Source organism: Pagrus major, chromosome 3, assembly GCF_040436345.1.
Source record: "Pagrus major chromosome 3, Pma_NU_1.0".
Classification (NCBI taxonomy): Eukaryota; Metazoa; Chordata; class Actinopteri; order Spariformes; family Sparidae; genus Pagrus; species Pagrus major.
In genome coordinates, this window is record NC_133217.1 from 17,239,110 (window position 1) to 17,257,130 (window position 18,021).

At 41.6% G+C, this 18,021-nt stretch overlaps 1 protein-coding gene across 1 annotated transcript in view; it reads right to left on the bottom strand.

Moving 5' to 3' along the window:
- fam135b (family with sequence similarity 135 member B) overlaps positions 1-18,021 on the bottom strand; it is a 40,490-nt gene that overhangs the window by 13,353 nt on the left and 9,116 nt on the right. The window contains exons 3-6 of the mRNA XM_073463403.1: positions 12,093-12,232; positions 6,802-6,872; positions 5,609-5,782; positions 3,397-3,523 (exon numbers count right to left, since the gene is read on the bottom strand). Coding sequence (XP_073319504.1) covers positions 3,397-3,523; positions 5,609-5,782; positions 6,802-6,872; positions 12,093-12,232 — 512 coding nt within the window. The remainder of the gene's footprint in view (positions 1-3,396; positions 3,524-5,608; positions 5,783-6,801; positions 6,873-12,092; positions 12,233-18,021) is intronic.

An 18,021-nucleotide genomic window follows, 5' to 3' on the forward strand; every position in this document is an offset into this window, starting at 1 on the left:
AAAGATAATTCCTTGGAAGATCAAATGCGAGTTTAGACACAAATGGCCTCTAAACACAGCCTGCTGTGAGCTGTAAAACCAGATCAATATGTGAATGCTGCATCAGGAGGATGTAGCGCATCCCTGTTAAGCCTGTTAAAGCTCACAAGTGTGAGAAGTTGACCCAGAATCCAAGGCGTCTACGTTTGTCTGGGGCATGGTGAGTGGGGAAAACAAGAAATATGGGGTTTGCATGAACACTGAAAGTCATTTATGTTGAGCTAAAATCACACAATAAAACATCCAACAATGCCAACAGAGCTCAAAGTAGGAAGTCACTTGATGATAAAGTAACATTTCAGGAAAAAGACAATAAAATCATTCCTGTAGCTGAAGTATAATCTCTGTGTTGGCTTAATAAATTGTAATATGGACCGTGTTTCCAGTAGATGGCTCTCTAACGATGCAGTAGAAATATTAACTGTGTTACAGCAGTGCAATTTAAGTTCCTGTCCAAACAGCTACAAATCACCAGAGCCTTGATGCCATAATCATGTCTCTCATTTATCTTCCTGAAGAGCTAATGGCCCTCTACCCAAACAACTATCATTGTACACGTCAGCCATCACGACACGGAGCCAGGGAGCCTTGAATGTGACCGACTGCCCTCGTCCGCCGGTCCCTGACCTGAGACAGACCGCTACCGAGCGAGTTCTTCCCATGGCTGGGATGTTTTGGTAGCGCCGGTGGGGCTCTGAGCTTCCAAAGGCATGTGATGCCTGTGTATCTGGGGATGTACTGTAATTTGCCCCGAGCAAGCCAAGTCTCCGGCCCTATCATCATACCTGCGTGCGCTCTGTAATTGCAACGGTGCAGTATACCCAAACCAGGAAGGAACATCTGTATGTTTACTTTCATAATTCTTTTTACCTTTATAGAGGCCTGCCTGGATCAGTCTGAGAGCGAAGGGCAGAGAAAAATAGCTATTTTTCAGTATGAACTAGTCATTATCCTAAAACCATAGATTCTCTCTGAGCTGACAATGCCTGGGAAGTGCCCGAGTTCAAGTCACCTGACATGAGAGTTTCTGCCTTTGTTTGCTGCTGTTGATGTGACTCTTACAGTCCACCGTCACAGTGTGTGGTGGTATAAGCGTCCGATCGCTGCTGGTGTTAAAGACGTTTTGTGCTGGTGGAGAAGAGCTTCTCAAAGGACAATATGTTTGACAGGATTTTTGAGTTTTATCTGTTTCGAACCATGTTTTTATTTCCCCCCAAAAACACCAAAGATTCTCAGGTGTCTCACTTCTAACAGCATCACTTTCCTCTCAAAATATCCTTTTATGACACGGAGGGAACTTTTGTACTTCCTTTTGAGATGGAACAGCTGATATCAATGGAAATGTACGAAGTGAGTTGTTTTGTTCTGAAATAGCAACATCACACTTAACACGAATGCCGCGGTGTTAAGGGGGGAAAGTGATGAAAACACAGCGTAGCCGCAGGTGAAAAGCTCTAAATAAATAAAAGTGAAGGAGGAGGCGGCATCCTGTGCAGATTTCACCTGCAGCTATGTGGTACGTGGCGCTTGTGAGCAGAACTCATTACCGTGATCAAACGAAACCCCCCCGCTTGGCTAAACGCAGAGCTTATTAAAGTGCCCAGCCAGGGGTGGGAGTAAAATCCAGGAGGAGGAGGGTGGGGGGGCGACCAGGACGCTCATTAAGATTTACAGTGTAGACTGTGACGTCCGCGGAGATGGATGTTATAAAAGGAAGGAAAAAATGGTTTTACAGCTGAACACGAGTCGGAATAATTGGCATACACGAGAAAGCCGGAGATAAGAGATCATTTTGATGGCGACATCAAAAATCACAGTTCAGAAAACTGAAGAAAAGACGTTTTTTCACACGGACTTGAGCTGACTGCCAAGGCCACAGTACTTATACCTTCAGAGCAGGTTGACTCACATTGTTCATCAATGGCATCAGATAAACACAATCTGCTTGATTTTGTGCCCAAATCCAAGCTAGTTATTCTAAACAGTAGCTACTACATGCTAATCATCACAGCATGCTGTTTGAGCAGCTAGTATACAAAACAAATACATAACAAAACATACAACATCATTTTATGTGAGACAGAAATTGTTTAGTTGAATATTAAAGGGTAATAAAGCAGTTCCTTTATTTCATTTGTGCATTGCATTGTGGGAAAATATCGACCATGCTTCCATTGGATCATTTTCTGTTCATATAAAATGGCAAATATCTTAAAGCTGTGGTAACCACAGACCTTGTTCCGGGCATTTAAGCGAAAACCCCATTGACTCTGAGACGAGGGAAACACAAGTGCAAACATGCAAACTGATTTTGGGGTTTGAGGACTCATTACTACAACACTGTGACTTCCTAGAGTATTACCGTATTTCCCAAAAATATTAACCTGTACCTTTAACTCAAGATCTATTTCAAATACAGTTTACTGTAGTTGTAGTACTGAATTGAGATACAGCTCATCTCTGTAGAACAGAATGTTTTGTCCAAACATGAAAGACAAAACCTGATCATAAAAATATTATTCACCACAAGAAACTTTGGTTTCAAACCAAAGACGATCAGACTATGTGCCAAGTTTGTCTTAACAGCCTTTTTTAAAATGAATTAAAAAAGAAAATGTACGTAACATAGAGATTTTCCAGCTGCTGCTACTTGAGAAACTGAAAGAAATGGAACTGTATGTTTAAGTGATTAAAGGGTAATAAAATCATTTAATTCCTGTTAAGTAAAACATATATAATCATGATGAATAATTATGATAACAGTAATTGGGATCATCTTTTCTGTCATCATGCAATTGTGCAGCATGACTGTAGTAAATGAGCACAGAGACATGAAAGGGGGGGGGACAAGACTAAACCATCATTTCCAGGGAGAGCTGCTATCACTTCCAGATGCTAAGCCTGGAGCCTACATGCCTGGGCAGGTGGGTTAATCAGATATTATGAAAAGCCACAGTGCAGCACAGTAATAATCTCTGTGCTGGCCTCTGGTCTTTAAGCCTTAAGACTCCACGGAGCCCCAACAAATGGCCGATTCTGAGGGACAGAGAGGTCCAGGATCAGTAATCCAGATCAGAATGACTCTGTGCCCGGCTCTTGGGCTGAATCCCGCTGCTTCTGGATGGCGCGCCAAAACAAATCACAACTAAATCCATCGGCCTCTGTCCCTAAACCGAGATCACATTTACATCATCACTTGGCATTTAACTGCTTGCTTACAAAAAGGGAACGACCAGCTGTACGGGGACAACGCCCGGCTCATTTTGAGCTGTTTTCAGCTTTGTGAGACAAAAATGGGCTTTCGCCGTCCGTGGCTTTTCTATTTGAACGTGGCTGAACTGCTAAAGGTTAACATACCTCAGAGATGACAGGCTTGCAGTAGCCAGCTCCGAACACAAGGTTCTCTACAGACATGGCAGATGGGTCGCTCGTGCTCTCTGGCGAGCCCTTCCCCAGCCAGGAGCCCTTCCCTGTACGTGCAAAGCTGCAGAGAGAACAGGGAGGACACATGCGGGGACAACCATTAGTGTGTACGTGTGTGAGGGGAAGACGGGACAAGCTGAGGGACGGGAGCTGCTACTGTTCCAATCAATCAAGTGCTGCGGTAATCTATGTAATGCATGGCTAAGCGCTTAGTCTATGATATTGACGGCTGAATTCATCAGATAAGTGTTTGGAAAACTATGCATTCAAGCAGATAACAGACACACTTGTAATTGTGACTGCGGAAAACAAAGAAGCCGTCCCTGAAGTACATTCTCTCGAGCACCGCTGTTCCTGATATTCTGGATGAGGTTGCAATTATAGTTTTACGCTCAAAAACTCTAACTCTCTCCAGTGTAAACAGTCCTATAATTCAGTAATCTACAAGGAAGCCTCGTTCCTTATTCACTAAATCCAGTCCCTGAACAACACTTGTCCAATCATAGCTCAGCAAACAGCGAGGCACGGCAGGCCTCAAAATGCCAAATTAGTGTTTATGGCTCTACAGTAAGAGCGATAGGACTATTCAGCTTCTAAAGAGAGGTATCTGTTTTAGTCTATACCCAACCCAAAACACAACAGTCTGTAAGGAATGGATTAAACAGCCCGTTTATCTGCTCTAGCATTAGCTGCCTAGCATGTTTGGCTAAATATACTGTAGTAACTGAGCATTTAAAAAAATTACATTCAAGACTTTGAGGCCCCAGTGTTGTATTTCTTCTACTGTTAGAAAGCTGGTCACGGATGCTATTATTAGCGGCTTGTCCTCTCTTTACTGGACATTTGGGGAAATTTACAGTCCAGCAACTGAGCTAGCGTGAGCTGCCATGTTCAGCTAAATACACAGTAGTAACTGAGCGTTAGTTCCAAGACCACGGAGCAAATTGTTTACAAGCTAGGTCCATTAGTAAAGTTACCGGTTACATTTTTAAAAAATTGTGTTCAGAACTATACGTGGTCATGGATGCTATCAGAAATATTAGCTCACGTTAGCAGTTTGTCCTCTTTTTACTCTCTTTACTGGATTTGGGGGAATTTACACTCCAACAACCTAGCTGATGTGAGTAGCATAGCATGTTGAGCGAAATATACAGTGGTAGACTAACTGAGCAGGTATCTTTTTTACTCTATACCAAACCAAAACACAACAGTTCTGTAAGGAATGAATTAAACAGCCTGTTTATCTGCTCTAACTGGATGCTATGTCAGTTTTTAGCTGAGCGGCCTGTCCTCTTTACTGTATTTGGGGAAAATTACATTCCAGCAACCCAACCAGCTGCCTAGCATGTTTGGCTAAATAAACAGTGCTAGCAGAGCATTACTTCAACGACCAAAGACACATTATTGACTAACTAGGTTTGAGCCGTTAGTGAGGTTACAGGTAACATTAAAACAGACTATCCAACCACTGTGTAGTACGTAGTTCCTTACTGTGAGAGAACTTGTCATGGATGCTATCTGAGTTTTCAGGTAACATACAAGGTGCTTGTTCTCTCTCTCCTTGATTCGGGGGAAGCAACCCAGCTAGCGAGAGCTGCCTATCATGTTCAGCTAAATATACAGTAACTGAGCATTACTTCCAAGACTGAGGAGCACATTATTGACCAACTACACCCATTAGTAAGGTTGCTGGTTACATTTTTAAAAAAAATGAGTTTAAGACTATACATCCACTGTGTAGGCTAGTATTCCCCAACTGTTAAAGCTAGCCATAGATGCTATGAGCCTTTAGCTAATAGCGGCCTGCTTGTCCAACCCCAGCCAACGCTACATAGGGTTACATTTGTGATACATATGAGTTAGTCCTGAACTTAAACTGCTTGGAAATGTGAACAATTATCTAAGCTAGCGGGGCAAACCTGGTTATATTATGAAGAAACAGTCTGATATGGCATTTTCCTTCCCATGCTTATAGAACTAAGTAGCTACATGACAGTACAAGAACAATGCTGTTTCTTCATGTTTTAGCTTAAGCCCTCATCTTTATATCATGGATCAGGTTTAGGACTATTTTACATGATTCTCACTTAACACAATTCAGCTGGAAACAAAAAAAATGCCCCCAAAAAAGGCAAAGCCCCTCTACCTGATTAGCGGCTGATGTAAGGCAACCAGTGAAGCATGTATGGAGACAGAGATGACGGACAGGTGGAAGTAGTCGAACATGACAGGGACGTGGTGGTGGAGGCCTCTCCGCGGGTGGAAGTGGAGGCTGAGGGTCCGACTGCTGATCAGCGGGACCGTCACTATCTCTGCCAGCCTGAGGGATGGAAGAAGAGCGACAGATGTCACACCAAAACACAAGCGCCAAAATGTCCTTGCTGTGATCTGAAGAGCTCTGGTTTGTGGTATTTTCCCCATTTTCACTCAGCTGAACAGTAAAACAGACACTTGTGACAATGGAAAGAGTAATATCAAGCAACACATATTAAATAAACAAGCAACACAGCCAACACAAATTGAACAAAATAAGAAAATAGACAGTTAATAATAAAATATCAGTTAAACTGGGGCTGTACTCCAGTGCTGCAGTGGTGACTACAGAGGGTAAAGGTTCCTTAAGTGCATATTAAGTGATTTTATGGCACATAATTAAAAGTAATGTTGGAATGTATCTATTACATCTAACCCTGGAGAGTCTCTACCTTGGTTTAAAACGGCTGCTCTTTATGGAGGTGGATGGAGAGAAATGTCTAAGTCTAATGTCTGAGATGCTCACCAGTAATCTCACATCATTATTAAGTACATTGTTCCCGCAGCTATTAAAGAAAGAGTTCTTGACTGGAATGGAAATGGAGACCTGGAGATAATCTGCAGTCAACCAGAGTCCATGCTACGAGAAGGGGCTCCGTGATTCAGTCCCGTGTAGCACTGACAAGTACTATAATCACACAGGTATGACAAAAACATGAAACAACAGTTTAAACACACAAACACAACACTGCTCTTGACTAATGTGCAGCTGCTGGACGATAACAAGAGCGGCGCCCCAACAAAAATGGCACCTTTTACCGTGTATGCTAATGCAAAGTACCCATTTCTTCTTCTATTAGTCCCAAACAAACAGACAAACCACAGCATTCATGTATCGCTCGCACAAACGTTGTGATCAGGTGCTTAAAGAGATGGCTATGAGCCAAAGGACATAATAGCCCTTATTCATGCCTAGTTTGCATTCTCACTCTTGCATAAAAGCTGCACAAGGGGAAAGTCAAGCATTCTCTCCCTCTCTCAAACACACACACACACACACACACACCGAGCTGTTAAAAAACCTACTGCTGCTCATTGTCGGTGAAATGAAGATCCAGCTTCAACTGAAAGTCCACCTCACTCAAGGCTTCCTCCACCTGCAAAACATGGGTAGATTTGTTAATGGACATTATTCTCCCCTCAGTTTTCTTTTTACATAGAAAGTCAAGCAGCTTTTGCAGTTTAGTTGTCATTTGCACGACAGCACATCCAACGTGTCAAGCCGACATTTACCTCAACATGAAATACTGTATCAATGTAAGGGAACGGCAACCAACAGTGACCAAGAGGGACATGAGGGACATTTGCAGTATCAGCCCGTTCTCACATCCAGTGTGTCGAACGGTCTGTGGCCCAATCAAGCCCATAAGATGCCAGGGTTTGAAGCCAGCTTTGGTAGTGGCCAAACTGTGCAATAATTCAATCAATCATTGCTCTCCTCTGTCACCACGGTGGAGAGCAGGTCGTGTGGCTCGGCCTGCTCAGTCGACTCCTGGATCCACACACTTTACACATATCATAATTTTTATCAGATATTCTGTCAATGCAACTTGTAAACTGTGAGTTTGTTGTTCTGTTCTGTACATGCGACATCTACTGCATGTCTGTCCGTCCTGATAGAGGGATCCCTCCTCCGTGGCTCCTCCTGAGGTTCCTTCCATCTTCTTTTTCATTGTTAAAAGGTTTTTTTTCTCAACATGGCAAGTTTTTCATCACTCGAATCGAGAGTCTAAGGACAGATTGTAAAGCCCACTGAGGCGCTGTGATTGTGATTTTGGGTTATATGAATAAAATTGATTTGATTTGAATAACAATGTCACGTGATGGAAAAAAAGACTTCTTCTGATAAGCTTATATTGCGAAAGAAGCGGCTGTAACGGTGAATACATTCTTTGGAGCTTCATACCTGCTAAATGACTCGTTTCACTAGTGTGTCCGCTCTATGGACCCCACAACGAGGAGAGTCCAGGCTTTTTTATACCCTGAAAGCTGAGCCGTTTTGGTTTTATGTGTCACTGAGCAGCTTTCATAGGAATGAACGGTGCTCTGCCTTCGAAGTTGTATCAGAATTGTAAATGTTTTGGAGTAGTCCCTCTAGCGTAGTGGTATAAAGATGGAGAAAGTCTATATCTCGAGGAGGTTGGGGTGGATGGGTGGGTCAAACACAGGGCTCTCACCGAGGAGTCCCTTTTAAGTTCTGTTCATAACCAAGGTCAAAGGTGACTTATTTTAACTGAAGTTGCGTAACGTAAGTTATGGCACTGAACTTACATACTTATTTTAACCCAAACCGCAATGTTTTCCTGAACCTAACCACGTCGTTTAGCTGCCTAAATCTAACCAAACTGCAACCGTTTCTCAACGTTAAAGGTAAAGAAACTACTCAGTCCTTATACTCAGCCCCATGCTGATGGAAAGTCTGGGTGAAGTTTTGTCATCCCCAAAACATTTCTGGAGCTTCAAAGCAAGACAGCATTGCAGTTTTTCTCTTGAATAATTGAAGTGGATGGGGACCGTGTTGTTTACAACATTTTTAGAGCCGAAATCTGCGCGTTAAGGAAGTAAACAACATCTTTTCAAATCAATTTGGGATCTCTGGGCTTCTTACTGTAAGACTTCAATTACACCAGACAAGCTGTAGGGAGACATTTTATGTTTTTTTCTGTTATCTTTGTATGTCTCATCTACTCACTAACCTCAGTTGTTTAGGAGAATGCTGCAATGCCGTTTCATTGTTTTGTGGAAACTTCACCCGACTTTCCATCGGCATCAGGGTGAGTAGATAATGACTGAATAGTCATTTCTGAGTGAACCTCTCCTTTAACAGTCCAGAGCTCATAGGCTAATATGTTTATGTTTGGGAGCTGGGAGTGAGAACATGTTGACAGTATACAGTAGGTCTATGAATCCTGTTATTTGCCGTGGAACCTCACGTGACCCATGTTGTTTGCAATGCTGATTTAGTCACTTCAAAGTTCTTGGTAATGAAGTGTTTATTCTCTCTGTGAGGCAGACAAACTGTGTCCCTGCGTATCTTTTAATCTGATGTGGGCTGAACAGAATTGAATTACTCGGCGTTCAAAGTGCCACAGACTGTCGTGGCTTACGGAAATAAAGAGCTCCTATTTAAATTTGAAAATCAAAAGGTAAGAGCAAGCTACAAAGGCGGTGCGGCGAGTGGAGTCTTTGAAGATTGAGGTGCAGTGTTGCTAATTATAATAAGGAGTAGACGCAGCTCTTCCCCTCTTTCTCCTTACATTTGTCTAAAACGCACACACACTGTACAGCTAGTCTACAAATCTTTGCAGTTCTGTCCGGGTATTGAAGTTGTGATTGATTAAGCATACATATGGGTGTACACAGGGGAAACGAGGGGCTATTTTTGCCCGTGCTATCTGTAGCTGTGAGCGGCAGATAACCTCCTGAAGGTTAATGAGTGGGGAGCCTGCGGGAGAGCTTACAGCTAAAATCTGACATGCCTTAAAGCTCCTCTGTCTCCACACCTCCATATGAATGTCTAAATTTAATGAAAACTTCTATATTTAGGACTTGTGCAGAGTCATGAGAGATTTAATATTCACATCTTCGACTGAAGCAGGGATCCTTCCAGAGTATTCCAGGCATCTATACCGCAGACATACGTCAGAGAGCAGCTCACAGGGTAAAGTCATGTGCGAGCCGTGGCTATCACATGGACGATTAGCTTCGAGCGGGGACATCTTCAGCCCCCTCGTACCCCGGCCTCGGGCCTGTCTCAACGCTGTCACCACTGATCAATTTTGAGCTCCCAACAACAAAAAACAGCAGAAAACGTAGGTGAAGGACAGTACCAATAACTGTCCGGCAGGTTTACACACCTGCTCATTTCAGCTGAACACAGACAATTTACATTTGTCTCTGAATTGAAGCGCATTAGCTCCAAGAGGCAAGCTGTAGCACTCAATAATCCTCAGGCTGGTTTTATAATGGTTCACAGAGTTATTTTTCAAAAGGGGGATTAACTTCGCCACCCCGTTTGCTGAAAATGAGTTTAACTTATTTTTGGTCTTCAGGGCCAGCCTGAGTCCTTTTGGAGCCCCAGGCACTGTTTTGAAAAAGAAAAAGAAAATCACTAAAACTTGGTAACCATAGCGACTTTGCAACCACAGCGACAATTTCTAAGATTTCTTTCCTTTGAGAGGCGCTTTCAAGGAAAAGTTCACCTAAAAATAAAAATGCAGTTGTCTACTCACCAGATGGAAAGTCGTCTAAAGTTACGTAGTCCACAAAACATTTCTGGAGCTTCACAGCAAAACTCCTAAATAACCGAAGCAGCTGGGAAAAACAACCGAAAAAAACAAAAGAATGGCTCCATACAGCTCATCCAGCATGACCCAAGTCTCTGGAGGTCCTGATAGATTCCAAATTTACACCTTCGATGTGTGGTCGAGCTCATGCATCCACACTCGTGCATCCACTCCAGACGGGGTGCATGCTAACGCCTTTAGCTTAGCAGCTACAGTGAAGATTTCAGGCTTTAGAAAGGGTAAACATAACGTCATTTCAAATCAATTTTGGATCTCTGGGCTTCTGGAGACTTGGATCACACCAGATGAGCTGTATGGAGCTTTTTTTCAGTTGTTTTTCATGTTTTAAAACAAGTCCCCATCTACTTCGATTGAAGACCCAGAAGCTTTTTGTGGACTATGGAACTTAATGACTACATTTTTGGGTGAACTTATCCTTTAAGGCCAGCGGTTTCGCTTTCGTGAAGAGCTCAACTCATCAATTTTCTCATGAATATATTTGCTACAGTTTCTGCACTGTGCAGATGGAGGGGCTGCGCTGTGTTTGTGAGGCACAACAATCGATAGTTCTCAGTCTGCAGGTCAGACTCTGAACCCTCTCCACAAGCTTCAAAGATAAATCTGAGAGGGAACAAGATGATTAACAGGATGGAAAAAAAGGGACACAAACACATTCCGGCTACACATTTATCATCTTGTCTGTTTTAGGCTGGTAAACCTGGATTTTCCAGACTAAATTGAACTCTGTCACGGAAATCACTTTAAGGTTAGGTTTAGTGCTGCGCTCACAGCTCGATACACAGTCACTGTAGTAAAATGCTTAAACAGCAGGAAATAGATGAGAATAAAAAAGTGATATATACAGTATGTCTGTAAAGGTGACCCGGAGTGCAATTACAAAGCTGTATTGTTTAAAATAGAAGCTTATCAGAAAACCTCTGTTTAAGATTACATAATCACATGACACACATTAGCATCAGATGTGTTTTTTTGTTTAATGGGATTTCTGATTTGTATCACCGTGTCTGCTTTGTCCCGTTGTCTTCATATTTTCTCCGTACAACTTGTGTCGATTCCATCCATTTTGTGTCACATACGACCCGCCATCATTCCCTGCGCGACCATACACTACTAAGTTTGACTCTGAGGTTTAACCCGCTAGCATCACTTCTTGAAGAGCAAGTGTTAGTTAAGTTAATTACATAACGTAGGCTAACCAACAGTTTCTCAATGTTAATAACTGTCCACAAGTCATGTCATTATGTGTGAAAAGTTTGTCAGCAAGCTTTATTTTGAAATTCTAACCATATATTGCATATGTATTATTGCTAACTTCACCACAGCATCATATTTTGACACTTAAGGCCACTGACCACGTTGAGTCTGGAGTGAGAAGATGTTGGTTGAAGAAGAGATAGATAACAGTAGCTCCCAATACTTTGCGAGTCGCAATCACATCAAAATTGCTCCTTCAGGCCACTCATTTATTTCAATTATTTTTTATATTCATGCTAGCTCTGGGAAACAAAGTCACCAACACCAACAAATGTAATGTGCTGAATGTACGGCAACAGACTCACAACAGTACAAGTCTATTCAACAAGAACCATCAGCTCACTGACATTTCAAGCCTTTGTTAGCAGATGACAGAGCTGTATTACTATTCCATTATCCAGCATGATGATACGACTTCTTCATTACATAGTTATGTTTGGTTTCTGCTTTAATTAACTGGATTAAAGCTCTGTTATGAAAGGGATGTATTATTTGTGTGTGATGGTAGGCGAGGGGACCACAAACTTGTGTAGGAGGGAACAGTGGGCGATTAAATGCATTAATTAATGGCCATTTAATGTAACTATTATACAGTTGCTTCCACTGCAATTATCTGTCATGCATTTTATTGCCAAGCTACTGATAAAAATGATTTTCTTTCTTTCTGCTTCGACAGGATGTGTGTGTGTGTGTGTGTGTGTGTGTGTGTGCGCGTGTGTGTATGTGTGTACAGAAAATGTCACCAGCGTGACTCACCCTTTCTCCGTCCAATAGCAGGTGGACTTTGAAGATCATGCAGTCATTCACCGTAATCTCCTCATTTCTGTAGAGGATCTGAAATATCCGGCTGAACACGGTGCCATCGTAGACACCCGCAGAGCTGAAGCTGCATTCTCCTGATGAGAGACACAACAACAACAACATGCACAGTAACTATCAGCTTGTTGCAGCAGTATCACTGATTCATTGAAACTGCAACAGTCTGCTTTGTCACAACATGCAGAGATTTTACAATGCAAAACTGAACTAAACATAAATGTTTAATTGTCCCAGGAATACACTGTTTTTCATAACCAGAGATAGAATTAGGCTTTTGATTTGGGAAATGTGTTGCCTGATATTTGCAGTATGTGCTCAGATTTGTGAACATGTACACGGATATGAAAATGATCATGAGTGACCTGACATTTGCAAATGTTTACAGAGACTGGTGAGAGATCTGAGTGTGTATACCTGTAAACATGTGCTCAGACCTGTGAACATGTGTCCAGATTTGAGAGTGTATTCATATTAAAGTTAATAATAATGTCTCTTCTAACTCATGTTCAATGTCCCTACATTTCAATATGTATGATAATGAAATCAGGCTAATTTGCTGTACAGATACATACATTTAGTGAGCCATTTAAACATTATAGCACAATGCATCGAACAAGTTATAAATGTTTGCATGAGAACTTTATGTGCAACAAGCATAGTCATCCATTTAGGTAATGAACAATGATAAATCTTGCCTATTCTACATCAGTCTGCTTGTGCACACACAAGTGAATGTACATACAGCGATGCCTCCAAAATATAATGTATATTCAACTATGTCACTTGTGTTAGTAGCTTCTAAAAAACAGTTTCACATTATGGCGAATAGATGTATTCTCTGTCTCTGAGTTAGATGAGAAGATTCCACTTTCACATTTGTCAGATGAAGCTACAGCCAGCAGCTGATTAGCTTAGTTTTGGATAATGACTGTAAGCAGAGGGAAACTGGGGCTCTGTCCAAAGATTGCAAAATCTGCCTACCAGCACTTCTAAGGTCACTAATTAAAATGTGCATAATGTGTGTATAATCAATACAAAACCCAAAGAGTTAAAATGAAAAGTTACAGTTTTATGAAGAGTAATGTAGTGCACCTTGCCACAAAACAGTGTGGTGCATTAATCCCTGTAAAACTGCAACTCTGTCATTTTTATATTAAACAAACTCAATATAACGATATACTTCACAATTAGTGAGATTTAGTGGTGGTAGCTGTTCCCTCTGTTTCCAGTGTTTATACAAAACTAAGCTGGTGGGTGCTGTTGCACCTCCAGTCATGAGTGTCCCCCCTTTTCCTAGTTTGTGGCATATGCATAATATGCTTCTCAGTAATGAGTACTGTATGCATAATATGTTTCTATCTGATATTTAACATTAGTTACTCTTTATTTACAGTAAATACATAATGAAAATAAGATCAAAATAAGAAATACATAGCCAGCTAGTCAATTTTGACAACTTTAACTCCACCTTTTAGTGGAGTAAAAAATCTCTGGAGGGGCCCATGGCTGGCTGCAGCTTTTTATTTAGCTTACACAATTTTCATTTATTCCAGTGGAGTCGAAGGAATTTGTGGATTCAGCAGCAATACACACAAAAAGAGTTTAGATGGAGCTCAACTTTAGTGAACTCTGACCTGCTAATTGGTGACACTGAAAAATAGCTAGCCGTCTTGACAGTGCTGAGCTTTGAGGGGACAGAGAGCTGGAGAATTAAAAATGGAGGAAGCTATTGTAGCGTATTACGTCACCTCCTCTGTCAAGTATGAAACGCTCCACAACAAAGACATACTGTAGTTCACAGACAGGAGTTGATAGTACACATGTCTTTTGTACTGACCATAACATTCTCCCTCAAGAATTTTTTTTTCTATTGAACTAAATTGTGTCCAGTGGTGAACAAAATCCCAGGGTGAGTAAGAAGAACAGTACAGAGGAAATAAAGAGAACCTGCAGGAGATATTGTAATTGATTAGTGCTAAACCAGCCAGCCAGTGAGGTTTGGTTGTACAGTAGCTCGCAAGATCACAGTAGCAGATCACAACCTTACCTGCAAGTATCGTCCATAACGACTTTCCTGGTGCGACCACGCCTTAACTTGGTATGAAAGCATACAAGTGTATTTCCAAAAAATGTTGAAATACTTTTGTAATATAGAGTTACTTGTTGCAGATGTACAATATTGCATTAAATGTTTTAATACCCTGTAGTATCCCAGGCTTTTTCAATTATTGCAGTATTTTTGTATACTACTTTCAGAATAACTATAATATAGTTAAATCAATTAAATATAGCAAAATATTAATAATACTGCAGACTGATTACAGCAACTACACTTACAGATCTGACTGTCTCATTCTCTGTATCAAGTGCTCTGTGATGTAGTGCTACAGAAGCAAGAAAAAACCTAGTTTCTTGGTACGCAGAGCCACGAGTACATCTAAATGTAAACACGTCTTCATGCTCAGGAAGGGACTGACTACTTGGATTTTATGCACAGGAATGAGCACACACGTTTATGCATAAAACTGTGTCTACCCATGATGATAAATGGGACCAAAAGCTCCAGCGCTTTTGTCTGCGACATGATGGCTGTTGACTCTCTGCTACTGGCACGCTCTCCCTGGCAGGGCTGCAGTCGCCGAGGCAGAGCTGCCGTCCAGCTGCGAGCCGTGAGAGGTCTTTGAAGTCCCCTGCTGAGGTTGTGCTCTTTCCTGCCTCATTCTTACTCTCCCTCTCTCCGCAGGCTTCCTCCTGATAACGCTGTCACTACTTGCAGCATCAAGCAGCCCCAGCCAGGATGACAGATGTGTTTGAGCACGACTGTTGTCAAAGACTTGGTGGATGTGTGCCGGAGACGGCGTAATCCCTCCGGGTATGTACTGTATGTGAAGAAGTTGTATCTCTGTGTCAGCACTGTCGCCTCGCAGTCAGACGAATGCGACTTTGATGTTTTTGTTTTAAACATGTCTCTCTGCTTGGGTTTACTCCCACCGTCTAAAGACATACAAGCGAGGTGGATTAGAGGCTCTAAACTGGGCGCAGAAATTAGCATAAATGATTGTCTGTGTGTGTTTGACCCATGAAGGACTCGTGATCTCCCAGAGGTGCTTCCATGCCGTCTCTCCTGTGCTCGGGGGCCTTTTTCTTGTGGCCGAAATCACTAAATCAATAAGTTGCTGCAGTCGCCCTTCGCTGCTTTCACACACATACTGTACTGTCATTGAATGGCAGTTTGTTTAACAGGATTGATTAAGTGTTACATTTTGAACCAAGGGAGTAGAGGTGATAAGACCTTGATAAGAAAGCTGCTTTGTTGAGATCTCTGCTTTGACAGTGATAGCGATGCAGTTTGCATACATGGGGAAGGCAGAAAACAGAGAGCAGCACCTGGACAATGTAAAACAACTCAATACTGTGAGTTCTACTTCTGTAAATCACATACTGATAGCTTTAAGTTGAGACAGAAAGGATTTTTTTTGCTGGCAAACTTAATATTTTGTTATCACAGCATTTCCCCATCAAACTGCAGTATGTTTTTTTATGTTCTATGTCCGCAAGATACATTTACAGAATACATAATAAATGGTACACAAGCACAAGTACAGAAGATCATGTCGGTCACACGGCAATCTTCATCCCAAGTTTGCTAACATTAGCCAACAGACTGTAAGTGACTGATCATACTGGACCAAGTACAGCTGTAGTTACAAAACCCCTTAAGAGTTCCGTTTTTTTGCTTATGGATCCAACTTATTTGTAACATAGGAAATACTGTATGTTATTTAGTAACGTATAGATATGTTTGTCAACAGTGAGATATTTTAACTTAGTAACGCAGCTAAGTTATGTCATGTACATGACATAACTGAGGTTATGTACATGATGTAGTTATTTTAAGCCAAACCATAATGTTTTCCTAAACCTAACCAAGTAGTTTAAGTGCCTAAACTTCACGAAACTGCAAGCTAAAACGAAGGTCTGGTATATCTGATGGTACGCTGCGGCAGTCATGTTGTTTTGGGAACAGTGATATATGTCTTTTTGGGAGTCGGTGGCAATCAGCCTATTCAGTTGTTCAGGTATGAGGGTGTGTTGATGGAACAGACACCTGCTGCCTTCAGATGGCTGTAACAAGAGTCAGCAGAGTAAAGGAAAGGCCTTCAGTATAGGCTACTAACTATCTTAGATGACAGAGCTGTCACCTGGTAACAATCACTCATCAACTTTTATTTTGTACGGCTTTATCATCAGCATTTATATCATATTTGGAGGAAACTTTTTTGTCTGTTTGATCACATATCACATGTCAGCTGGTTGAAAAACACAATCACAAATTTGTGTGATTTTAATGAAATTGATATGGATTTGCAGTTACCAAATGCTTGTTCTGAGCTGTCAAGTTGTTTTATACAAGCAAGAGAGCACCTAAGAACCTTGCTTAAGAGAACATTCAAGAATGTAAAACAAGTTGCCCTTGACTTTGCACTTCTAGTCAGACTTATGAGACGAATTAAAAGATGGCTTATTCAAAATATACTAATTCAAAATTTTGATTTACTAAGTCAAAAGTGTCAAGATATTTGCAATGTTTCATATTATTTCCACACTTTTCTTGCTCTTGTTGGATATAAATGTGTCTGGGATACATTTTAATGCTCTTATTCATGTTTCAGTGAATTATTTCTCACTCACGTTATAGCAGAAATACATCAAACCCACTCTGTTCGACATTTTGGTGGACTGCAGTTCTCACAGGTGTTGGGGAGTTATCACATCCTGCACATTAAAAACCTGCTGAAATGCCCTTAAGCTTTTGCCACAGTGAGTCTGTGCTGGAAATAATCTGCTTACAGCCTCTGGTGCTCTACATCTGCTGTGTGTGTGTGTGTGTGTGTGTGTGTGTGTGTGTGTGTGTGTGTGTGTGTGTGTGTGTGTGTGTTGAGTGTGTGTGTGTGTGTGTGTGTGTGTGCTCGTCTTAGTTACTCCCTATCACTAAAACACACAAAAACTCAACGCGGAATTGCTCTTCATGACACTAATATGAGAGAGTTGGTGCAGTAGGAGACACCTTAAACAGCAATCCAATTCTCTCTGTTGAAATCCTGACATGAGAATCACCATGTTTTTGTGCGTGAATCACAGTCATTAAATACTTCAGCTGAGTGTGTGGCACGATCCTTCACACAGAATTCATTTGTCTGAAGGGCACAGACAATTGAAATGTCAAGCATACCCTTAAACAGGGAACACAGTAAGGGATTATCTCCTGTGTCTTTGTATGATGAATGTATTTGGTGCATTTATGCTCAGGATTCAGCCGGCGAGGTGCACAGGCTTAATACATGACCTTGTGGAAGGAGCTGCAAGGGTAGGGGGGACTGCAGCCTTCCAATTACAATATGGATATGATCTTCACTGTAATGTACACTGCTGCAGTGGTCGTTGCTTGACACCCATGCTACTGCCTGGTAAAATATGGGATTGTCCATGGATTAGATATAGGCTGCAGTGCTTTTGAGATTGTCATTTTTACTTTTTTTTTGTATGGCTTAAACAAACGATAAACTACATCTTAATTAATGGCTGGAAGATGATTTCCACCTTGCACAAAGCCAGACTAGCTGTTCCCCCCCCCCCCCCTTGCTTCCAGGATGTCTGCTTCACAATGCTAAGCACGTCCTGATTTCAGCTCAAACCTAAACCTGCATTTAGCGATTTTTTGGCAGCTTAGGGCTAGCAGAGACCATTGACAACACTGAAATATTATCACCTTTAAGGCTGATATGGTGAACTTTTTAATAAACTGTTCCTACGGTGCAACATTATCATTCACTGGGAGTAATGTTCCTGTCCAACAGATGAATAC